We start from the raw sequence: 21,737 nt of genomic DNA, 5'->3' as shown, positions 1-21,737 counted from the left end.
TCGTGGGCTTAACTGCGTTCTTCGCGAAGCTCTCAACTGCACAGCAAACTGCAGCGGAATCAGGCCATTGCTTTTTTTTTCCCCGACTGAATCAGGCCATTGCTGTTTATCTACGCCCTTGACTGTACTAAACAAGCCACACGTCAAATAGCCTAGCAAGATTTAGACTGGCATCCGCACACTTCTCAAAGATTTGGAGAAGAAAATGTAAGCCAGTAGGCATACTTTGTAGTAATGATGAACTGTGACAATAACACAATTCTGAAAATATGATGCACTTACAACAAAGTCCGAGGCTTCTTCCTCCTAGAACCAAATATGATTTATGATGAGCTAGCTTAATACAGTTACTTCGAGCATGCAACCAAAAACTGGAGTAATTTACATCTACTATCCTACCTAAACTGAATTTTCTTCTTCTTAGCCTTAGCATGGTTTCCTTCATTCTCACAACAAACAAAACACTCGATGATGACTGACACAATAGTTTTACTCCATGGAGACCTTGCCAAAGCAGCGAGATCATTCTGGATGTAGAAGGAAATGTTGTACTCCCTCCGTTCACTTTTGTAAGTCGTTTCAGACAAATCAAAATAGACTGTTTTGCACATTATCTGAAATATCTTCAACGTCTTATAAAAGTGAACAGATGGAGTATCTTTTATAATTTGCTATACTGCTCTTTAAACAGTTAATGACATAATAACATGTGATGAGAAAGTTAGTGGTCAGGTACAAATACCAGGAGAAAATAGTGTACATGGTTGAAGTCCTTAGATTGGTTCATTGAAGAAAATGTCGATGCCAGAGTCTCGTGCAGAAACCGAATTTCTGTTCCATTTCATGCTCCAAGAAAAGACTGCAGGGCCCCAGTGTTATGAAGAACAGTCGAAAACACAAATACACTAGATTGCAACTATTATTTCTCTGCTTGCTTTGTTATGTCAGCTCTAGACTTGCTCCAGTGTGAGTTTTGATCCTGGGCTATGTGCTCTGTAATCGTGGTAGTATGAGGATTGTGTATTAGTGCTTGACTTGGTTTGAACTTCCATGGCGCGGAAGACCTGAACTCGGTTTTGTTTCCTTTGCTTGGTTTCTATAAATGAAATCGGAGCGAAAACCCTCATTTGCTCAAAAAATAAATAAATACCGCAACGATATATGGTCAGAACTAAACAGTAAGTAGTTGGAAATAGATCGTACACTGGTTGTCCTTAAGTATAAAAAATAGCAGGCATAAGTATGGTTAAATAGCAGTATTTATTGAAGCTACATATGGTGATGGACGAGAAGGCTGAGGGGCAGAGGAGTCATGACACTAGTGTGGGTGAGAGCACAGGAGTGGAACCCCCCCTCGCTCCTAGGAGTGACATGAGGTAACCCTAGCCGCTGTCGTTGGATCTCTACAACAACAAAAACAAACCTTTAATCTCAAACAAGTTGGGGTAGGCTAGAGGTGAAACTTATAAGATCTCGCAACCAACTCATGGTTTTGGCTCTCTAGTAATACTCCAGTCCTTCAGATCCCTCTTTACGGACTCCTCCCAACCTCTCTACCCCGACCTCTTTTGGCATTATCGACACGCTTTAGCCGTCCGAAATGCACTGGCGCTTCTGGAGGCATGCTCTCAGTACCAGTATGGTCGACACATCCATTGTCCCCGTGGCAGCAACTTCAAAAATGTTGCCATGACGACCACAAAAACATGTTGCCATGGTTAGTAAAGATTCCTTTTTGCCATGGAAACTTAAAGCATGTTGCCATGTTAATTAAAATGTCACCCATTGCATTTTTCAAACTTGTTTTGCCAGGTCAACTACTACTGCATACTTTCCCATAATGTTAACAAAAATTGCCGTGATTTTGGAGGACAAATTCCAAGGATTTGGCAACACAAAACAATTTCTACGAAAAAAATTGCATTTTGATTTGGGACGCATTTTTTTTCTAAAATTGCCCATGTGACTTCCAACTATTTTTACCATGTAAACCAAAGTTGCCATGACACATAACCAAGAGTAACAAATTGCTACTTAAAATTTTGTAAACCCCAATTTGTGATCACAAGAGCCAACACAAATATTCATGGCGACACCCACAGTTTGGCAGAGTGTGAACTAGATCGTGGTTTTGTACATTTTGCAATCTGCAAAGCTTCAGGGACACTAGATGATTTTTTCTCTTAATAATAAATATAATAATAATAATGACATAATTTTTTTGCAGGTTATATAGACATATTTTAGAGTGTAGATTCACTCATTTTGCTTCATATGTAGTCATTTGTTGAAATTTTTAAAAAGATAAATATTTAGGAACGGAGGGAGTAGTTCACAATGGCAATGACAGTCATCTCTTACCTACCATGTCACTCCCTTTTTTCTAGTAGATATAAAAACCTACCACCTCACTGAAAATAATGAATCGTGCTTTGAAACGCCAGAAACTCCTAGCTAGAGAGGCAAAACATTGCTACTACCAAAATGGAGCGCATAGCTAGGAACCAGCCGTTGCCCCCGTTGATGTACTAGTAGTATAATTATACAGCGTCGGGGTGTAGGCAAAAGTGGTTACGAAGTGCAGTTCGCTGTAGTACGCGATTTGAGCTGCTTCTCTATCCGCTTGCTTGCTTCTCTGCTGATGGCGACTGTGAACGGGAACGAATTTGTACCACTCGGCCGGCTCCTCCTCGACGTGGCCTGCAGCAACGGCAACTAGCAGCTTCTTATCCCCTACAAGACGGAGCTCTCTCATGCACGTGCTGCTGCTCCCGACCTCGTGAGCGTACAGGGCTCCACCCGGCTCCTGCACCAGCAGGTGCCCCCGCTGCAGGGCGTGCGCGCCCGGGACACGCCGCCAGACGCGGCCCAGGTTCAGATAGCTTCGGCTGTAATGCACGCCGGTGACCGTGTGCGGCATGGCGGTGACGTTGTGCGGCCAGCAGCCGCCGTCCCACTCGCCGTACCACGTGAACTGGACGCCGCACAGGCCCAGCTTCGCCCCCGGGTACCTGCATGAGATCTGCGTCGCCGGCATCTGGCCGTGGACCAGCCGATCGGCGGCCGAGGTGATCTCCTCCGTGGCCAGGTCGAAGCGCGCGTTCCTGAAGGTCCCGGCCGCCGTTCTGCCGAGCCAGTACACCGCCCCGTCGCAGCACGCCGGCTTCTTCTCCGCGAAGCCGTCGTGCTTGTACGGCACCCCGTGCAGGTCGGTGCGGATGCGCACGCTCCTCCACCCCTTGTCCGCTCCCACGGTGCACACATGCAGGTGCAGCTCCTTCTCCACGGCGGCGCCGTCCTTGTCTTTGCTGGGAAGAGAGTTGGATGTATAGCCGTGCACGTGCACGATCTTGTACTGCCTCGTGGTGGAGTCGAAGCTGAAGCAGTACTCGCCGTCGACCGTGCTCCCGTGCTTGGCCGGCGAGAGCGGCACGTCGATGGACGCGCCGGCCCAGGGATCCACCACCCTGATGGCGTTGGCGTGCTTGAGGAGGAAGCAGAGCAGGCTGTTGCACGCGCCTAGCAGTCTGGCCGATCTGTCGACGGTGAACCTGGCCGCGAGGTTCCACTGCTCGTCGAAGAGGAACCCATGGCCGAGCATCGCAGGGACGCCTTTCCTGCTATGGTCCTTGTACGTGGGCTGTGTGTGAGTGGGCCAGTATGGGCCGGTGTGTGCGTGTGTACTGTGGGGTTGCACAGTTAAGTAGCTGCTAGGTAGCTGTGTGAGGCATTGTTGGTTGACTGAACAAACCTTATCTTCTCCTTCCTCTGAATCAAGTCTTCCTCCTCGGCTCTTTCTTCCTCTCCACGTCTCTGTGTTGTGAGTTCAACGATTCCATACCCCAGCCATGGCGAGGGAGTGCTACCAGTCGGTAGCACTTGGTATCTAGAGCCTTGTATCAGATCCTCCTCGGATTTTGCCCAATTTTTTTTCCTGATTTGGTGTTGGCTTCGATTCGATCCCTAAATTCCTGGCAAAAGGTGTGGATCCGTCGGGAATTCACGCAAAACGCATTCGCGTACCTGCGTCAGGGCGGATCTAATCGGAGTCGCGTCCACGGCGAAATCTGGCAAACCTACGCTCTCGGCTCGTATGGCGGCGGCGGAGTTGTCGTTGGCGGAGCTACAACACCTCGTCAAGGATTCCATCGTCCAGAGCGCGACGGTCTCGGAGGCGGGCCAACAGACGGCGCAGACGGTACAGGAGCTGCGTGAGGCCGTCGACACGTACGCGACATCGTCGGCCAAGGCGTTTGATGCGCTTGCGCAGTCTACAACGGCGACGCTCAACCGCACGGAAGCGACTATGGGGCGGGTTCTCCTCGCCAACACAACGCTGGATGAGGCAGTGGCCTCCATGAAGCAGTCGCTCGGGGTGGTGCTGCACCGCGTGGAGGTGTTGGAGCGTGCACCACCGGCTCCCACCGATCTGCCACCACGCCACCAGCGCGTAGATCCACTCCGCCCTAATGGACCGCGTGGAGATCAGCACCAGCCAGGGATCGACCTGCGGGGGAATCGGGCTCCCAGGTTCAACCTGAACATTGGTGAGCACTCAAAAGCACAACCCCCGCCGTTTACTGAATTGTCTGATGATGAGGAACAGTGCCTGTCACCTAAGTCAGTTCAGTTCTCATCGACCACTCGTACTCATACGCGGCTTCCTCGCTCGGATTTCCCTAAATTTGATGGCGAGAACCCGAAATGGTGGAAGAAATAGTGTGAGAAATATTTTCGCATGTATACAGTGCAGCCAGCCTTGTGGGTCGATTTTGCGACTATGCATTTCCAGGGGAATGCAGCCTTATGGTTACAAACATATGAAGCTATGCATACGGTTGACAACTGGCCAGCCCTGTGTGTTGCAGTATTTGCTAAGTTTAACAAGAACAAGTATTCCAGGACAATTGATTTGTTCTTTGCATTGCGTCAGGAAGGAACAGTGGAGGAGTATGGTCATGTCTTTGAGGAGCTCATGCATAAAATCCTGGTCTATAATCCTTCGTACGATGAGATATTTTTTGTCAATCGGTTCATTGAAGGACTGAAATCTGCTATTCGAGCTCCAGTGAAACTGCAGCATCCGGGAACTGTTGATTCTGCTTTTCAATTAGCACAGATTCAGGAAGCACTGCTAGCAGAAGACAGTCTCAAGCAGCACAAGGGGTATAAATTCAAACCGTATGTGCATCAGGGGATACTGGGTGCCACTCCGGATAAGCAGCCTGTCGATAAACTTCCGTTTACTGCCAGGGTTGACAACTTAAGAGCTCAACGCAGAGCAAGGGGGGAGTGTTTCAAATGCGGTGAGAAATTTGGGCCTAGCCATAAGTGTCCTACTTCGGTGCAGTTACACGTGATGGAAGAACTATTGTCAGCATTGCAAATTCCAGATCAGAATGATATTGTATCAGTTATCACAGAGTCTGAGCCTGATGCTGAACCCGATGAGGCTGTCATGAAATTATCCATCCATGCTGTTAGTGGCACATCTTGCAAAGAAAGTGTTAAGTTGCAGGGTCTGATTGGAAAAACACATCTACTGATTCTAGTGGATTCTGGTAGTTCCAATAGCTTTGTCAGTGAGAAATTGGTGCAACAACTCCAATGTTCCGTGGAAAACTTGCCTGCGGCTACTGTTAAAGTTGCTGGTGGTGGTACTCTCACTTGTACACAACAGGTTAAAGATTTGCAGTGGTGGTGCCAGGGCACCTGTTTCAGTACTTCTCTGAAAGTCCTACCCCTGGAGAGCTATGATATAATCCTGGGTATAAATTGGCTTGAAATTATGAGCCCTATGTGGGTCGACTGAAAAAAGAAAATCATGAAGTTTGAGCACCAGGGCACTGAGATAACCTTGCAAGGCATATCTGACAGAATTCAGAACTGCACACCCTTGTCTGGTAAGCAGTTGCATGGACTCCTCCAATCTGAAGCTGTAGAGCATGTCATCCATCTGAATTATGTCACTACAGTACCTAGGCCACAGACAGAATGTCCCCTGTCTGTGAGAAGCTCATTGAAGCTCATAAAACACTGTTCCAAGAAACTACAGGGGTACCACCACACAGGGCCTTTGATCACCAAATTCCTTTACTGCCAGGGGCCACCCCGGTTAATGTTAAACCTTACAGGTATAACCCTATGCAAAAAACTGAAATAGAACGACAGATCACAGATATGTTGCAGCAAGGACTTATTCAGTTAAGCACTAGTTCTTTTGCATCTCCGGTGTTGCTGGTCAAGAAAAAGGATGGTACTTGGCGCTTTTGTGTTGATTACAGGCATCTCAATGCTATCACACTTAAACACAAATACCCTATGCCAATTGTGGATGAACTGTTGGATGAATTAGCAGGAGCTAAGTGGTTTACCAAGTTGGACCTTAAATCTGGCTATCATCAAATCAGATTGGTGCCTGGTGACGAGCACAAAACTGCTTTTAAAGCTCATCATGGATTGTATGAATTCAGAGTGATGCCATTTGGTCTGACTAATGCACCAGCTACTTTTCAAGCAGCTATGAATGCACTCTTCGCTGTTCTGTTAAGGAAGTGTGTGTTAATTTTTGTTGATGATATTCTTGTCTACAGTGACACTTTAGAAGAGCATTTGGAACATTTGGCACAAGTGTTTGCCATTCTTAAGGAAAACAACCTTCATGTCAACTTCTCCAAGTGCACCTTTGCTCAGCAAAAGCTAGAATACCTGGGCCATATCATCAGTGCTGAAGGTGTGAGGACTGATCCTGCTAAGATTCAGGCTGTTCAGGATTGGCCAATTCCCGTGAATGTAAAACAGGTCAGGGGATTTTTGGGACTCACTGGGTATTACAGAAAATTCATCCAGCATTACAGTCTCATTAGCAAAAGTCTCACAGAATTGCTCAAAAAGGATGCAATCTTTGCTTGGACTCCTGTTGTGGATGCTGCATTCAACCAATTAAAGCAGGCCTTGCTGCAGGCACCGGTCCTAGCCTTGCTAGACTTCTCTAAAGCTTTTACAATTGAAACGGATGCAAGCAATGTGGGCATAGGAGCAGTGCTCATGCAATTAGGGCACCCGGTTGCCTATCTCAGTAAAGCCTTGGGCCCACAGGCTCAGGCCTTGTCCACTTATAAAAAAGAGTGCCTGGCTGTCATTTTGGCAGTGGATAAGTGGCAGTCTTATTTGCATCATGCTCCTTTCATTATCAGCACTGATCATAAGAGTTTGCTTCATTTAACAGAACAGAAAGTGAGCAATTCCATGCAGCAAAAGGCACTTCTCAAACTCATGGGATTTAACTACACTGTGGTGTACAAGAAGGGGAAAGAAAATACTGCAGCAGATTCATTGTCCAGAGTGCCTGAACCGGCCACACTTCATTCGATGACTTTTGGCACCCCTCAATGGTTGGACATTGTAGCTGAAGGGTACTTGCAAGATCACCAGGCCAAGGACTTACTGTCGGAACTTAGCCTAACAGGATCTAATGACAAAGGATTTAAATTAGTGCATGGTATCATCAGGCATCATGATAGAGTGTGGTTGGGCAACAACAAGGAAGCCCAACATGCTATCTTGCTCTCTTTACATGCCAGTGGAGTGGGTGGGCACTCAGGTTTCCAAGCCACTTACCACAGAATCAAGGCTCTATTTTCATGGCCTGCAATGAAGCAACATATTCAGGAATATGTCAAAAGATGTACTGTGTGTCAGCAGGCCAAGTCAGAACACGTTAAGAAACCTGGGCTTCTTAGTCCATTACCTGTGCCGAAGGAAGCTTGGAATATGGTGAGCATGGATTTCATCTCTGGACTTCCCAAAAGCAAATCTTATGATACTATATTGGTGGTCATTGACAAGTTCAGTAAGTATGGTCATTTCATTCCTCTGGCTCATCCTTTCACTGCCCTGACAGTTGCTCAGCTGTATCTGGACCATGTGTATAAACTCCATGGATTACCGCAGGTATTGATCACTGACCGAGACCCTCTTTTTACCAGCATAGTGTGGCAAGAATTGTGTAGGTTGTCGGACACTAAAATGAACATGAGCACTGCCAACCATCCAGAGACTGACGGCCAGACAGAGAAACTCAATCAGTGTTTGGAAACATTTTTGCGGTGTATGGTTCAGTCTGCTCCCAGGAAGTGGGCGCAATGGCTACCTCAGGCGGAGTACTGGTATAACACCAATTACCATTCTGCATTGGGTGCTACTCCCTTTCAGGTACTGTACGGGTATCTTCCTCGCCACTTGGGTATTTCCAACTTGCAAAGTTCTGCTTCCAGTGATCTCTCAAGTTGGCTAGCGGAGCGCAATGCCATGACAGCAATGATTCGGGAACATTTGCTGCGCGCTCAGTCCAGGATGAAGATGCAGGAGGATAAACATCGATCGAACAGAGTGTTTCAACCTGGTGATTGGGTATTTCTGAAACTTCAGCCTTATATGCAGCAATCGGTTTCTCGGCGCTCCAATCATAAGCTTGGGTTTAAGTTCTTTGGGCCCTATCAGGTGCTTGACAAGGTGGGTGAAGTGTCCTACCGCCTGGCACTGCCGCCATCCAGCAAGATTCACCCCGTTGTGCATGTGTCCTTGCTCAAACCAGCAGATCCACCAGTTGAGGGCACGGACAGTGGTGACAGTCTGCAATATGCTGTAGTGGCGACTCAAACATCCAGACCGGTGCAAGTGCTCCAGTCACGGCTTGTCAGATTTGGTGGGAGAACAAGGCGGCAGTACAAGATTGCCTGGAGTGGTCTTCCACTGTCCATGGCTACTTGGGAGTGGTCCAGTGCTCTTCGAGAGCTGGCATCAGCGTGAGGGCACGCTGTTTTCAAGAGGAGAGGCATGCTATGGTCCTTGTACGTGGGCTGTGTGTGAGTGGGCCAGTATGGGCCGGTGTGTGCGTGTGTACTGTGGGGTTGCACAGTTAAGTAGCTGCTAGGTAGCTGTGTGAGGCACTGTTGGTTGACTGAACAAACCTTATCTTCTCCTTCCTCTGAATCAAGTCTTCCTCCTCGGCTCTTTCTTCCTCTCCACGTCTTTGTGTTGTGAGTTCAACGATTCCATACCCCAGCCATGGCGAGGGAGTGCTACCAGTCGGTAGCATTTCCCCGCGTTGCATCCCCGAAAGAAGGCGATGGTGTGGGTCGGGGCGGCCGGCCGGCGGAGCCTCAGCGCGTCTGCGATGACGTCGCGCCAGTGCTTGCAGACGCGGCGCAGGCGGCGGAGGTGGAAGGACGGGAGGTGCAGCAGGATGGCGGCTTGGAGGTGTGGCGGGATGTAGGCGGCAATGGCATTGGTGGTGCCACCGCCGGCCGTAATCTTCATCTTGGCTCGGAACCACGAAGCGACCTGGCCGTGCCCTAACTTGGGATATGTATATATTTTCGTGATCGACATTGTAGAGGCCGGTTCTACTCCGATCCATTGCATCCGTCGGAGTCGTGACCACGCACGTGTGTTAATTAGGAATGATCACGACGTGTAAAGGCGTGTAGGTTTAGGAGTTGTACGTCGACAAAATATCTCTCTCCGGCCGAAACCCAAGCGTGATCAGCACCTACTGGCTTGCGCTCGGACTCGCGAACCCTTCCGCCTCCTCCACTCACCGCCTGGCGCGTACGACCCAAAACCCTAGCCCCTTTCCTTACTTTTTTCGTTCGTGGGCACCGTACTCGCCATCCGCTTCTGTGGCACCGACGTGTGCAACGCGGCACCGCCTACTGTTCTTCTACGACAAGGAGGTGCCACAGGGGGGCATCATGGAGATGGGCACAAGTAAACGCAGCAAGAATTCGAAGCAGGTTGATGGATTTTGGCCGTGGATGACACTCACGTACGTAGACGTTGTAGGAGGTTGATGGAGTAATCAGGGAGCTAGCTAGCTTGCAGCGGTGCCTTCATTATTGACATGGCATGTTGAAAAACAAGACATTGAAAAGGAATATCATTTCTAAACATGCATCACATTCTTCACAATCATTTTATCTAGATCTCCGTAGTAGGTATGTTGTTTAGCCGTTTTCACAAGTTTATCCTGTAGGAGATTGTATGGGGAATAAGCTATAAAGCAATATTTTGAGACCACTGGTGTGGTTGGAACGATTGATGATGAGCGACATGTAATTTTGTTGTCCCGTGGCAATACATGGTCACTCTACTAGTCACATAATAGATGTATAGCTCTAACGATGTGTTTTGCACAACGGCTTCACACAAGAGTATTAACAGACAACATCCTCTTTTAGTTTCTTTCCATCCTATTTGTGAAAAACATGGTTCATGATCTTCATAAAGCTAAGTATAACTAAACAAATTTGTTCAAACTACACCTTCTATCCTCACCGTCCATTTTTGCAGCAAAGTTTGTGCAGGCAAACTTCTCTTTTTTGTTTCTCCCGAATAAAAGAACATTTGAACTAACTTTGCAAATCAACATCACACAAGTATTATCATGTGCAGAAACATTTTCGGGTTTTTTGGGGCAACACAAATTTAAAAAAAATGTTACAACTCATTCAAAATTTGAAATTTGACACATTTATATTTTATACAAAAAATATTTTATACAAAGAGTGGCACTTATGCATAGTTAACCTACAAAGTTTCAAGGTCGAATGTTCTCTTGTTTGGAAGAAACGAAGAAGATAAATTTATATATAAGGATGGCATGGATCTTGACGCAAACTGAATGGGCTAGATAGAAAGTGTAGCTACATGAGGGTGTGAAAAACCCACTCTCCACAAATGGAATAAATTAAGACAGACCGGTGAATGTTTGTGCTTGGGAATTCTCAAAAGTATCAGGTGAATACGAAAGGTTTGCTGATCCGTAGGTATATTATCGCTAGCGGATGTGCTCTAATTATTGCACATCTAAGTGAGTGAATCAAGCATAAAAAAAGAAAAAAAGAAAAAGAAAATGTTCACACGAATCTCGCCGTACGATCAATGACATAGGACTTAGATGTGCAATACTTATAACACATCTAGATGTGCTTTAACAAAACTGCTAAACATATACATAGAATTACAGAATAAACAGAGTAAAGAAAGACAGAGAAACACAAGAATTAACTATATGGGTGTGTCTAGGACACATCTAAATGTGCTCTAGTTATTGCACATTTAAGTGAGTGAATCAAACACAAAGAGAAAAAAAAAAAAAATATCCACACGAATCTCAATGTAAGATTAATGATATATGATTTAGATGTGCAATATTTATAGCACATCTAGATGTGCTTTAGCAAAACTGTAACTATATTTTGTTCAACATCAAACGTGTCCAGATTTTCTCCATGTACGTCCAGCCAGCTGATCGCCAGTTTCCCGACAGATCACAAGAAGCTTGCAACCAGTGCAACTAGCAATACGGCGTAAGAGAAGCCTTCCAGCCGTTCTGATCCTGCACACAGAGAACCAATTACCAAACGATCGACAAACGGAGTCATACGTCGGAACAATCTGCATATACGTACACACAAAAGCACGGCGATCTCAGAACTGATCTGCTCACCTGAGGATGGCGGCGGCGGCGGCGGCAACGCGGCAGTGAAGGGATATTCAGGCGTCAGCGGCGGAAGCGGCTTGCCTGAAGAACAGAACATAAAATCAAGGACGATGGCAACAGATTCGATAGTAAAAAAAATACACTCGGTATGTACGATCACGAACCTGCGCACGAACGAGTGATGGACATGAGGATGGAGCCGTCGCCGAGGCACCTGGAGGTGACGTTGACCATGGCGCGGGAGCTGTCGAACTCCGGCCCCATGAGCCGCGCGACGTCGCCGCGCAGGACGTGCATGAGGCAGCACGGCTGCTGCGCCACCGTGGTGTTCACCTGGACGCAGCAGGGCAGCGGGATCGCGTCGGTGCGGTGCTCGATGAAGTCCAGGCACGACAGAAGGCGCTCAAGCGTCGGCACGCACGTCGTTGCCGTCTCGTCGGAGCCACCGCCGACGGCGGTGGGGTTAGCTCCGGCCGCGGATGCCGGCGTGATTGCCGCGGCGGCGATGGCGATCAGGAGGACGACGCAGGCGAAGATCGGTTTGGACGCCATTGCGTGTACGGGAGTTGTGCGTGTGCAAGAAACTTAGGTCGTCGTATGGTGTCCGGTTGGCTACGTCGCCGGATGGGCTATATAGTGACGCGGGTTTTAGAATTCAGATAAAGCTGCATTCAGAGTATCATTACCGGTCTCTCCTTTGTTTGAAAAAACATTAATAGTCATCTTTTTAAATGGAAAACTACATTTTTTTTAACTCCCTCGAAAGTATAAAAATCGTCCCTCAACTTTTTAAATCAGATAAGTTTAATCTCTCGTACCACTTCCGGTGGTTCCCGTCGTACGTGGATACGTTTTTTACTAAAAACTTGACATGTCTTTCGGATTTGATTGACACATCACAGTCGACTTCACTGCCACTCCGTTATTCCCCAAATCTCCATTGTGCACTGCGCGGAGGAGGCGTACTTGTGCAGCGGCCACGGGACGGATGGAGCGCCTTGTCCGTGACGACCAGGAGTCGGAGCTGCGCATGCTCGCCCGCATGCACGGTGCGCTCGCCACCGAGCAAGCCCACCGTGCATGTCATGCACCTCTACGATGCCCAATAATTCTACACCTACATATAACCTTCCTACGTATTGTTACTAAAACTGCCTAATCTAATTCTCTCCCCCCTTTGAATTCAATAATGCTAAACATACAAAAAGTTACACGCAATTACACGCTGACTAGAATTTTTTTCATCTACTAACCAATCATAAACTTGTCCCCCCTGATTTTCAGGGAGGTGGGCCGCCTCCGCACCTATTGACCAATCAAATTAACCCTCTTTGTAAAAGCTTGTAACTCGTTTGTACGTGTAGCATTACTCCTCTGAATTTCGTGGGATGAGGCCCGGGCAATTATTTCTTCCAATTAAACTATGACAAGCTGTGTACGTAGATGTAGCAAAGTCCCTACGACGCCACGCGCAAGCATGCCCACAATTACCCGCCAAAAAAAAAACATGCCCACGAAGGCACCGACGACACCAAGCGCTACCATGAAGAGGCTCTAGCTCAACAATGACAAGCACCGGGACTGCCCTCGTCGCCGGTGCTCGATGGTGGCACCTGTCCCCTTCCGCTCCTTTAGTAAACGCGCCCGCACATGCCTTTCCGCCGGGACTCGTGGACATTCCATTGGCGACGATGACCGTCACCATGCCGGGTTCGCCACCGTTTGTAGGCTTGGCTTGGCACCGCACATCAAGGGACACTAGCACGGCTCAACTACCACTCCGTGCACCAAGAACATGAACAATGCTTTTTTAATCCTAAAAACATGAACAATGCTTTCCGTGTCTAATAATGACATTAATGTGTTACAACGATCTCTATTGTTTGCTAAGCTAACTAAAGGGAAAACTCCTCCCTATACATCTATAATGTCAATGACCATGAATACAACATGGGCTACCATCTGATCGACAGTATCTATCCTCCTGGGCAATGTTTGTCAAGACCATCTCTGAGCCACTTTGTCAGAACAAGTCTCACTTTGCTCAAAGACAAGAAGTAGCTAAAATTGATGTTGAGAGTGCATTGAGTTCTCCAGTCCCGTTTTGCAGTTGTTCGTGGACCTGCTAGACAATAGGATCCGGACAATTTGTGGAGGCGACGACATGTTGTGTGATCATGCACAACATGGTCATGGAGTATGAGGGGTGAGGATGCTGCCTCAGCTCTTGAACTATAGAACATGTGTGATTCTATCGAAATTCCATATCAAAATCCGGCCACGTTTGATAAGTTTGTTCAAATGCATCAATAAATTTCGCATCGAGCAACTAATTTTTTTATTGAGCGCGGTTAAAGGGAACAACTAGAACATAGAGGGTGTTTGTTTCCAGGGACTTATTGGCTTAGGGACTTAAAAAAGTCCCTATAAGTCCCATCTAAACCAAACAGGAGGGACTTATAAGGACTTAAAGTGGGCATTTGGGACTTATGAAATAAGACTCTTAAGGAGGGACTTATAAGGACTTATAGTTGTAATATGGTCTTATAGGGACTTATAAGTCCCAGGAATCAAACATGTAGGGACTTTTTAGGGACTTGTGACTTATAAGTTGGGACTAAAAAGAGTCCTAGGACTTATGAACCAAACAGGGCCATACTCCCTCCGTTTCAAATTACTTATCGCAGGTATGGATGTATCTTAGTTCTAGATACATTCATTTCTGCGACGAGTAATTTGAAATGGAGGAAGTATGTGCTATTTGATTTTAAAAAAATTGAACTACGTTAATTTGAAAACTTTGTTGGATTTCCATTTAAGTTATAACTATGATTTGATATGTGGCTATTTTAAGCTTGTTGCTTCTTAAAAAGTAGAAGATTTGCGTCTACGGTTGGATGGTCGGCTTCCACAACAATGTCCGTGAACTGGTTGTCACCGGTCCACGGACGGATACGGTGTGAGTTAGGGTCAGATTTGGAAATGCCTTAGGAGGAGGAAGACGAGACACCTGTGTTTTTTTTATGATGAGGGGCTCCTGCTAAAACCATGTGGACAAGCCCACCAAGCCGACCAAGCCCAGCGGTGTTGCCTCATCTTCTCGCTTATTACTTTCTCTGTCAAAAAGACAATTCTCGGTTCATCCCCTTCGGCGGCCGACTGCGACGGCCACAGCGACGCCATGCGTGCCCCCGCATCTCCTTCCGCCTCACCGGCACCTGACCCCTGCCTTCTGCGGAGCTACGCCGTCGACTCCTTGCAGAGGTGCGACTCGTCGCTGGAAACCTCGTCCCCATACCAGAGGAGAGGCACCAGGACGTGCGCGCGAGCCCACGGTCCAGATTGATGGACGAGGGAGCGGTGGGTGCTGCGCGCCCACTCGCCCAGCCCGTCGGCCCTGGGAGGCGGTGCGGCTGCCATCTTCCTCCTGCCTCCCTGCTTGCTCCAAGGTACTCTCTGCGGAATCATTTTCTTCAGTTCAATGCCGCGGAAACAAAATGCAGCAGATGAGTAGCTGAAGAGGACTGATTTGTCGTTTTTCTGTGCGACAAGAACCCTCAGAGGAAGGGGAGAAAAGGTGGAAATAATCAAGATCATGGATATTTTTAGACGTGGTATGTCTGTGGTGTCCAAGTCTCAAATCTCAGTTGGCTGTTTTATTGTGATTTTTTGGAATATTTTCTACACTCTATTTTCTATCTAATCAAAGAGACATACTCTGTGTACAGATATTGTTAAGTGGGTTATCCTTGAGGCCACAAAAAAGGGATGGCCGCATAAATTCAGTTTTGTGGCTGCTGCATAGCACACTTTTTTTTTTTTGAGAAACATAGCACACTTTTTTTTTGAGGCCACAAAAAAGGGATGGCCGCATAAATTTGATGTGTGGACAGTTAGTGGAGTCCCCTGGCGGCGACACTTGCATTCTGACTTACGGATACCACGAAGAACTTGGCAAGATGGGATTTGATGAGAGAAATCACCGAGTGGTACCACACTTATCTAGCTTCTATATGCTTCAAGAGTTTTCATGTTGCTTCTGCTCTGATGCTTGTCTCCATATCCATCCTGCATTATTTGGACATGTACTGCAGCTTCATCCGGGACTGCTAGGGGTTCAATGGAAACAACCTCGGGAATCATGGTTCGTTGCTGGGATGCTATTGCTGGCTTCTGTTGGAGGAATCTTCTTCGCGCCCTTCTTGAGCAATATGAAAAGAGATTGCTTCTCCACTTGATGCCCTCAGTGTGGTAGGCAGCGTTGGTTTCTTTGGTCGGTTTGGGTCTTCTAAGTCGGCTGTGTAATATTTTCCACATTGGTGTTCCATTGTGACACTGAAGTGCGTACAAAATTAGTCCCATGTATTTCATGCAGCTAGGTTTTATGAAATACTCCCTCCGTCTAACATTTTGGGACGGAGGGAGTACTATGAAAGTATGCCCAGATTCATAATGCGATGCACAACCTCCATGTTTTATGTAATGAAATATCCATGTAGCATGGTAAACTCCCACAGTGCTGCTTCATAGCCAGTTAGCTACCAAAGATCCTGTAAACAGTCAGCATCACCTAGTCGAAAGGCTGGCCCCTCGCCCCATGAGAGGATTAATTCCTGGCCATGTAAAATTGTGGTGCATGCTTCATCCAAGCAAGCAGTATCCTGCACCACAGCAATAGAGATAAGGTGCTTCATCCAAGCAAGCAGTATCCTGCACCACAACAATAGAGATAAGGGTTATGGCTATTTATATTTTCTAACAGTCTTTAGTCCCCTATTCCTTTCTTTGCTTGCAGTTTGGGCTTGGTCTAATCATCATGTACATAATCTAGACTTCTAGATCGGCAGACTGGCGTTCTCTAGGACAGATTGGTGGTAAAAAAAGAGTTGCCGGGAGCTCATTTTAGCAAACTGGAGCGAGTGCAGCTATGGTATGTATCTAAAACGGAAATAAACTTGTGCCTTTTTTTGTACATATATTTCTGGGTAATGGTAGAAATGTGAAATTCTAAGACGATGGTACATATATCTGCTATAAGGTCTTTCTGCAGAACTGTAGACAGCACCTGCAAATAAACTTACCAAATATGAACATTGAGATTAGTTTGTTCTTAGATCTGGGTTGTCATCTTACAACGGATCTACTCACTGAAGGTTAATGATACTGATACCTGCATGATGTTGAAGAATGAGGCCCATCTCGATGCAAGGGGAGTATACCGTTATGCAAGAAACTTGTGGGGGTGCCATGTTATCCGCATCGACACACTTGTATTACTCAATGCATTGGTCTACCTATTCCTTGGCACTTTTGGGTCCCAACGCCGCCGCTCCAGAAACTGGTTCATCCAAAAAGGTACCTTGGTCGCAAACACTTTGTCCTTCATACTGGGAACATACACGCTCGGTTCTATGCAATCTTCCAAGGTGAAGAATAGCATGTACTACTACCTCCGTCTAGGTGAATAAGTCATTCACGTAGTTCTAGGTCATTGATTTGAGAAATTAAATATGTGTTATATGTCATGAAAAGTATATCACTAGATTTCTACACAGATGTAGTTTCTAAATATATACTTTTTATCACATATAATACATATTTAGATAGTTAAATTGTCGACCTAGAACTACGCGAATGACTTACTCACCGAGACAGAGGTAGTACCCCGTTTGGGCCTCAATTCTCTTCATCCTTCATGGATGTACCAACACAGCTTATAGGAGTCAATTGCAAAAAACCACCACATTTGCGGCTAGGTTTGCAGGAAACCACCAACTCGTTAATTCATTGCAGAAAATACCGGAAAATCTGTTAAGTCGTTGCAAAAAGCACTGATCGGATGATTTGGCCTGTTTAATCACTTTCTTACAAGTGGGGCCAGATTGTAAGGAGTTGACATAGCTAAAAAATAACACACACACCCTAGATCTAAAAATCAAAAGCAATCAGACCCCCACCCTGCCCCCACACGCACGCGCCGGCCAGCGCCTCGGCGCGCTCGAGCCCGCTCCTCGCTGATCGACATCGGGGCCTCCACCTCCGCGGCCTCATCCTCCTCCTCGGCGGCCTGCATCTCAGAGAGGAGCCCCGTGGACGCCGGCGAGGACGCCCCGGAGGACGACCCCTTCTTGTCCCTCCGCCTCGACTCCTCGACGATCCGCTCCTGGATGGCCGTCATCGGCGCCGCCCACTGTGCCCGCTTGGCCGGGGCGACGGGGGCTCCGAGGTGCGCCGCCATGGCGTGCACATGGCGCCCTGTGGACCAGTTCTGGGACGACACGCTGAAGCCAAGCGCGCAGGCGACGCACGAGTTTCACGGGGTCGACGGCGCGGCCCGGGCGTCTGGGAAGAGCCTGGAGATGGCCCGGCGGGCGCGCGCGAACTGCGCGCGGTGGAGCGGCCAGGACAGAAGACGATGAGCGAGGCGCCTCATTCCTCCGCCATCCCAGCTCTGCCCCGGCTACGACGGGCTGCCGGAGGGCGTCGCCATCACGACCCGCGTACTACGGAGGCGGTTCGCAGTGCAGCCGTGGGCGCCGGCCGCCTCCTCGTCCTCCCCCGTGGCGTGGCACTCTCCGTCGCCGACGAGGCCGGCCGCCTCCTCGACGAGGGCAGCAGCGCGGAGTGGACAGGGCGTCGGTGTTTCACCGGGGGCTGATTGCTTTTGTTTTTTTCTAGGGGTGTATGTGTTATTTTTTTTGCTAAGTCAATTCCTTCAATCTGGTCCTACTTGTAAGAAAGTGATTAAACATACCAAATCATCTGATCAGTGCTTTTTGCAACGACTTAACAGATTTTTCGGTGTTTTATGTAACAGATTAACGAGTTGATGGTTTCCTGCAAACCTAAGCGTAAATGTGGTGGTTTCTTGCAATTGACTCCAGCTTATAGTCTTGATGACAACAAACACGTAACGAGGGTCATGTACCGGTTGGTGCTCTACTGTATCTATGGGCTGTTGCTTCTGAGTGTGAGTACAAACGAGACTTATATCATCTCTCTTTATTTGTTTGCTGTTGGTCAATACAAAATCATTTATGTACAAACGCCATGTGTGCTGGTAAGCCGCTCATGGAATTTGAATAAAATGGTCGCTGATTACATGTATGAGGAGCACACCAAAGGTGAATTTGTTCCAGCCACCATGAAGGGTTGCCATTACCTGGTTGATTGGCCCCTCGACAAATCCAAGTTGGATGCTCCATCATATGCATCACGATTTACAGCAGAAGACAATCAAGTCATTGACATAGACAAGATATGGTTGTGCAATGACAGTTCACTGGACCAAGATCTAAAGGATACGTGCCTTTCCTTCTCTCTTTTTCATCTGTTGAGGAGGCGCTACTTTGGGTTTACCTGTGGTGAATCCAAAGAAAGGGCACATGATTTCGTCTTCAAGGGGCTGCTACGGGAGAATGAAGAAGGCACCACAAACTGCAACCGGGCTTTTAGGTTGATTGAGATTGAGTTAGCCTTTATGTATGATTTCTTCTTCACCACATCTGCTGCCATTTATTATGCATCAACGGCCGCAACAGTTTCACCCTTGATTTCTTCCTTTTTACTATGTCTGTCAATACAATGGATATTCGTCTGGGAACCATCGCTCATACAAGAAGGTGAAATGAAGATCACTAATACAGTTACCACCTTATTCATACTTGCATCTGCTGCTTTGCTTGAATTGCTTCGACTGCTGCTTTACTGGACTGGCATTTGGAGCAGGGTGTCCTTTGTCTGTCAGTATCTCAGAGAACAAACAAGATTGAGCACAAGGGGAAGCTGCTGCTCCTGCTCCTTCTCTTGCTGCTGCTGCTGCATGCTGCTAAAATTGAAAGGGCTTCTTGCTAGAATTGGTGTGCATTGCTCACCAAACAAACACTATTGGCAGCACAAGCTTGGGCAGTATTCTTTACTTGATTACCGTCCTACCTTCTGTGGCAAGATCAAGGAATGTTTGGGTAAAGTAACAGAAGTACATGCAGCCACATATGTATTGCCTTTCCTCCATCCAATTGACAAACACACGCGGAGGGTCCGTCAAAAATTTGGGAAATCTATAGAGTTAACCGCACAAGTACATAAGGCAATTATTTACTCCCTCAAACGATCCAATGGTGAACTGACGAATGGAAAATCATCACTAGTGTCCAACAGAGCAGGGCACCTTTTATGGGCTTGTGAACGGGGCGTGCACTCAGAATCGGACACAAGCTGCATCATTCTGACTTGCACATTGCAACATGGTACTGCGAGAGAGGGACGCTTGGATGTGGCCCTCGCCCGGATGAGGGAACCGAGCTCAAGATCCATCTTGGTGTTGCCACAAAGCTGTCGAAATACTGCGCATACCTTCTGGTCTCCGCACCAAAACTTCTTCCAGGGCACGAATATGATACAAGTCGTGTGTTCGATGCAGTGGCAGGGGAGGCCAAGAGATTTCTGCCATATGGGAGGGATAAATATCAAGCACTGAAGGATTATGGAGAGGAAGAGTCAGAGGCTACCATCTTGCAGAGTGGCGCTAAGCTGGGCAAGCAGCTTGCGGAGATAGAAGATGTTACCAGGCGTTGGAAGGTGCTAGCTGATTTCTGGTCTGAGATGCTGCTCTACATTGCGCCATCAGATAATGTCGACGAGCACATCGAGCAGCTCACACGGGGGGGGGGGGGGGGGGGGGGGGGCGAGTTCATCACCCACCTGTGGGCTCTGCTCTCACATGCTGGCATTCTACAGAGGGACCAACCTAATCTTAGCAATATGCGAGCAGAAAATAGTCAGGGTAGTTCCGCGAGACACCAAGAAAGTGAGCAAACTTCAGCAAATCTTGAAGAAAATACTCAAGATAATTCTGCGAGAGCGAGACACCAAGAAGTTGAGCAAGATTCAGTAGATCGTGAAGAAGCTACTCATCCGGTGCAAATGGACGACAATCTGTTATCGACTGGTCTTACCCTCCAAGCTCATTCACAAGGTGTTCAAGCCAGACTGCTACAAATACCTGAGCAAGATATATCTACAGAAAATGAATGCCATATTGATGTTCCAGAAGCTCCAAGCTCCATGCAGCAAGCTCTCCCTGAACAAGTATGAGCTCACCTCACTGCCATGAGCTATAAATCATCAGAACTGAATTTATATGTTTGTGTTCCACAATTGATATTGGTCATGTTTGACGCCGTCAGATGTAAGAGCTTGTTTGATGGGTTACTTTTTCAGTGTTTCATCCTCTAATGATAAAGACTCCATTTTTGTAATTGCCGCATGAGCATGGTGTGTTGTGCTCTGAAACTTCTGAATTCGCTTAGAGTGAATGCTCGGATAAGTGATATGGTGACCACTTTAGTGATCTAAAACGTCTTATATTTGTTTATAGAGGGGGTAAAATTTAGTGCACCATGTGATTTGCTGTTACTGCAACTGCTTATATGTTCATCTTGTGCTGGTTTAACTTTGTTCTTACCACCAGGACAGATAACTCATCAGAGTGTTGTCCGATCAGCTCAGTAAGAAAAGGGCCGGACAGTTACAGTTCCAGGCATCTCCTGCAATTCCACGATAAATGTGAAACGTGTAGCAAAGCTGCTTCCTGATCCTGCTGTTACTTTTGCAACAATGGGTTTGAAAATGGATTTTGTGTGCTTTCGTCTAAAACTGAAAACTTGCTAATGTGAAGGGTCAGAAAATCAGTTCATCATTTGAAAATGACTTGGAGTCCATGTCATCAAGATCTGATCTGAAGGTGTAAACATAGTATGATGCTGATGGTTATGGTTATGTATGCCTTGGTTGTAAAACGTTGTTTTCGAGTTGTATCCCATAGTTGTATACCAAAATGGCATCGTGCATGTATACATGTTTGTATAGCACTGATCTACATAGTACATGCCCGTGATTGACCCCAACATTCCGACGACTCTAGCTCTCGGCGACGGTACGGTCGGCATGTTGTTGACGTCGTCCACGGCAACGCGCACAGTTCGAGGGAACTGCGCGTGGTAGATCACTTCATTGTAGCCAGCTTCATCTTCGTCGGATAAGACACGGCGCTGTGGCATTTGTGAGTCGGATGGGGGAGCAGGTCATCCAATGCTATCCGCATACAATTCCAAACAAATTTGAACAAACCGGACGAAATTCATGCAAACGGATGATTTTATTAAAGTTTGGACATAATTTACATAAAAGGTTGACATTTCGATTGTTTAACTAAAAACTGGAAAAAAAT

General features: G+C 47.1%; 2 protein-coding genes across 8 annotated transcripts; one reads left to right on the top strand and one right to left on the bottom strand.

The window, feature by feature from the left end:
• Positions 1-10,997: 10,997 nt before the first annotated feature.
• On the bottom strand, positions 10,998-12,113 carry LOC123184780 (non-specific lipid-transfer protein C6-like). Its single transcript, XM_044596842.1, has 3 exons — positions 11,671-12,113; positions 11,513-11,587; positions 10,998-11,401 (listed from the first exon to the last, which is right to left on the bottom strand). Exons 1-3 carry the CDS (start codon positions 12,056-12,058, stop codon positions 11,334-11,336), a joined length of 531 nt encoding a protein of 176 aa, XP_044452777.1. The 5' UTR covers positions 12,059-12,113; the 3' UTR covers positions 10,998-11,333.
• A 2,466-nt stretch (positions 12,114-14,579) lies between these two features.
• On the top strand, positions 14,580-21,343 carry LOC123187576 (uncharacterized). 7 transcript variants are annotated; one of them, XM_044599480.1, is made up of 6 exons: positions 14,580-14,955; positions 15,068-15,120; positions 15,235-15,495; positions 15,601-16,436; positions 16,660-16,861; positions 18,324-20,166. In XM_044599480.1, exons 5-6 carry the CDS (start codon positions 16,694-16,696, stop codon positions 19,983-19,985), a joined length of 1,830 nt encoding a protein of 609 aa, XP_044455415.1. In that variant the 5' UTR covers positions 14,580-14,955; positions 15,068-15,120; positions 15,235-15,495; positions 15,601-16,436; positions 16,660-16,693; the 3' UTR covers positions 19,986-20,166. The 7 variants fall into 7 exon arrangements, 6 of the variants coding, with proteins under 6 accessions (XP_044455415.1, XP_044455413.1, XP_044455416.1 ...); XM_044599478.1 differs by having other exon boundaries at positions 15,059-15,120; XM_044599481.1 differs by having other exon boundaries at positions 15,059-15,495; positions 15,601-15,757; positions 16,338-16,436.
• Positions 21,344-21,737: the final 394 nt, after the last annotated feature.

This window comes from Triticum aestivum, chromosome 2A (genome assembly GCF_018294505.1).
Source record: "Triticum aestivum cultivar Chinese Spring chromosome 2A, IWGSC CS RefSeq v2.1, whole genome shotgun sequence".
NCBI lineage: Eukaryota > Viridiplantae > Streptophyta > Magnoliopsida > Poales > Poaceae > Triticum > Triticum aestivum.
Note: the sequence above shows the minus strand (reverse complement) of the source record. Positions and strands in the feature narration are given on the sequence as shown.

Coding starts and splice junctions, on each gene's coding strand:
- LOC123184780 (XM_044596842.1), bottom strand. CDS start 12,058: ATGGCGTCCAAACCGATCTTCGCCTGCGTCGTCCTCCTGATCGCCATC. Junction 11,588..11,670: donor CATCACTCGTTCGTGCGCAG/GTTCGTGATCGT, acceptor TCTGTTCTTCAG/GCAAGCCGCTTCCGCCGCTG. Junction 11,402..11,512: donor GCCGCCGCCGCCATCCTCAG/GTGAGCAGATCA, acceptor CTCTGTGTGCAG/GATCAGAACGGCTGGAAGGC.
- LOC123187576 (XM_044599480.1), top strand. CDS start 16,694: ATGAGGCCCATCTCGATGCAAGGGGAGTATACCGTTATGCAAGAAACT. Junction 16,862..18,323: donor AAACTGGTTCATCCAAAAAG/GTACCTTGGTCG, acceptor TTTATGTAACAG/ATTAACGAGTTGATGGTTTC.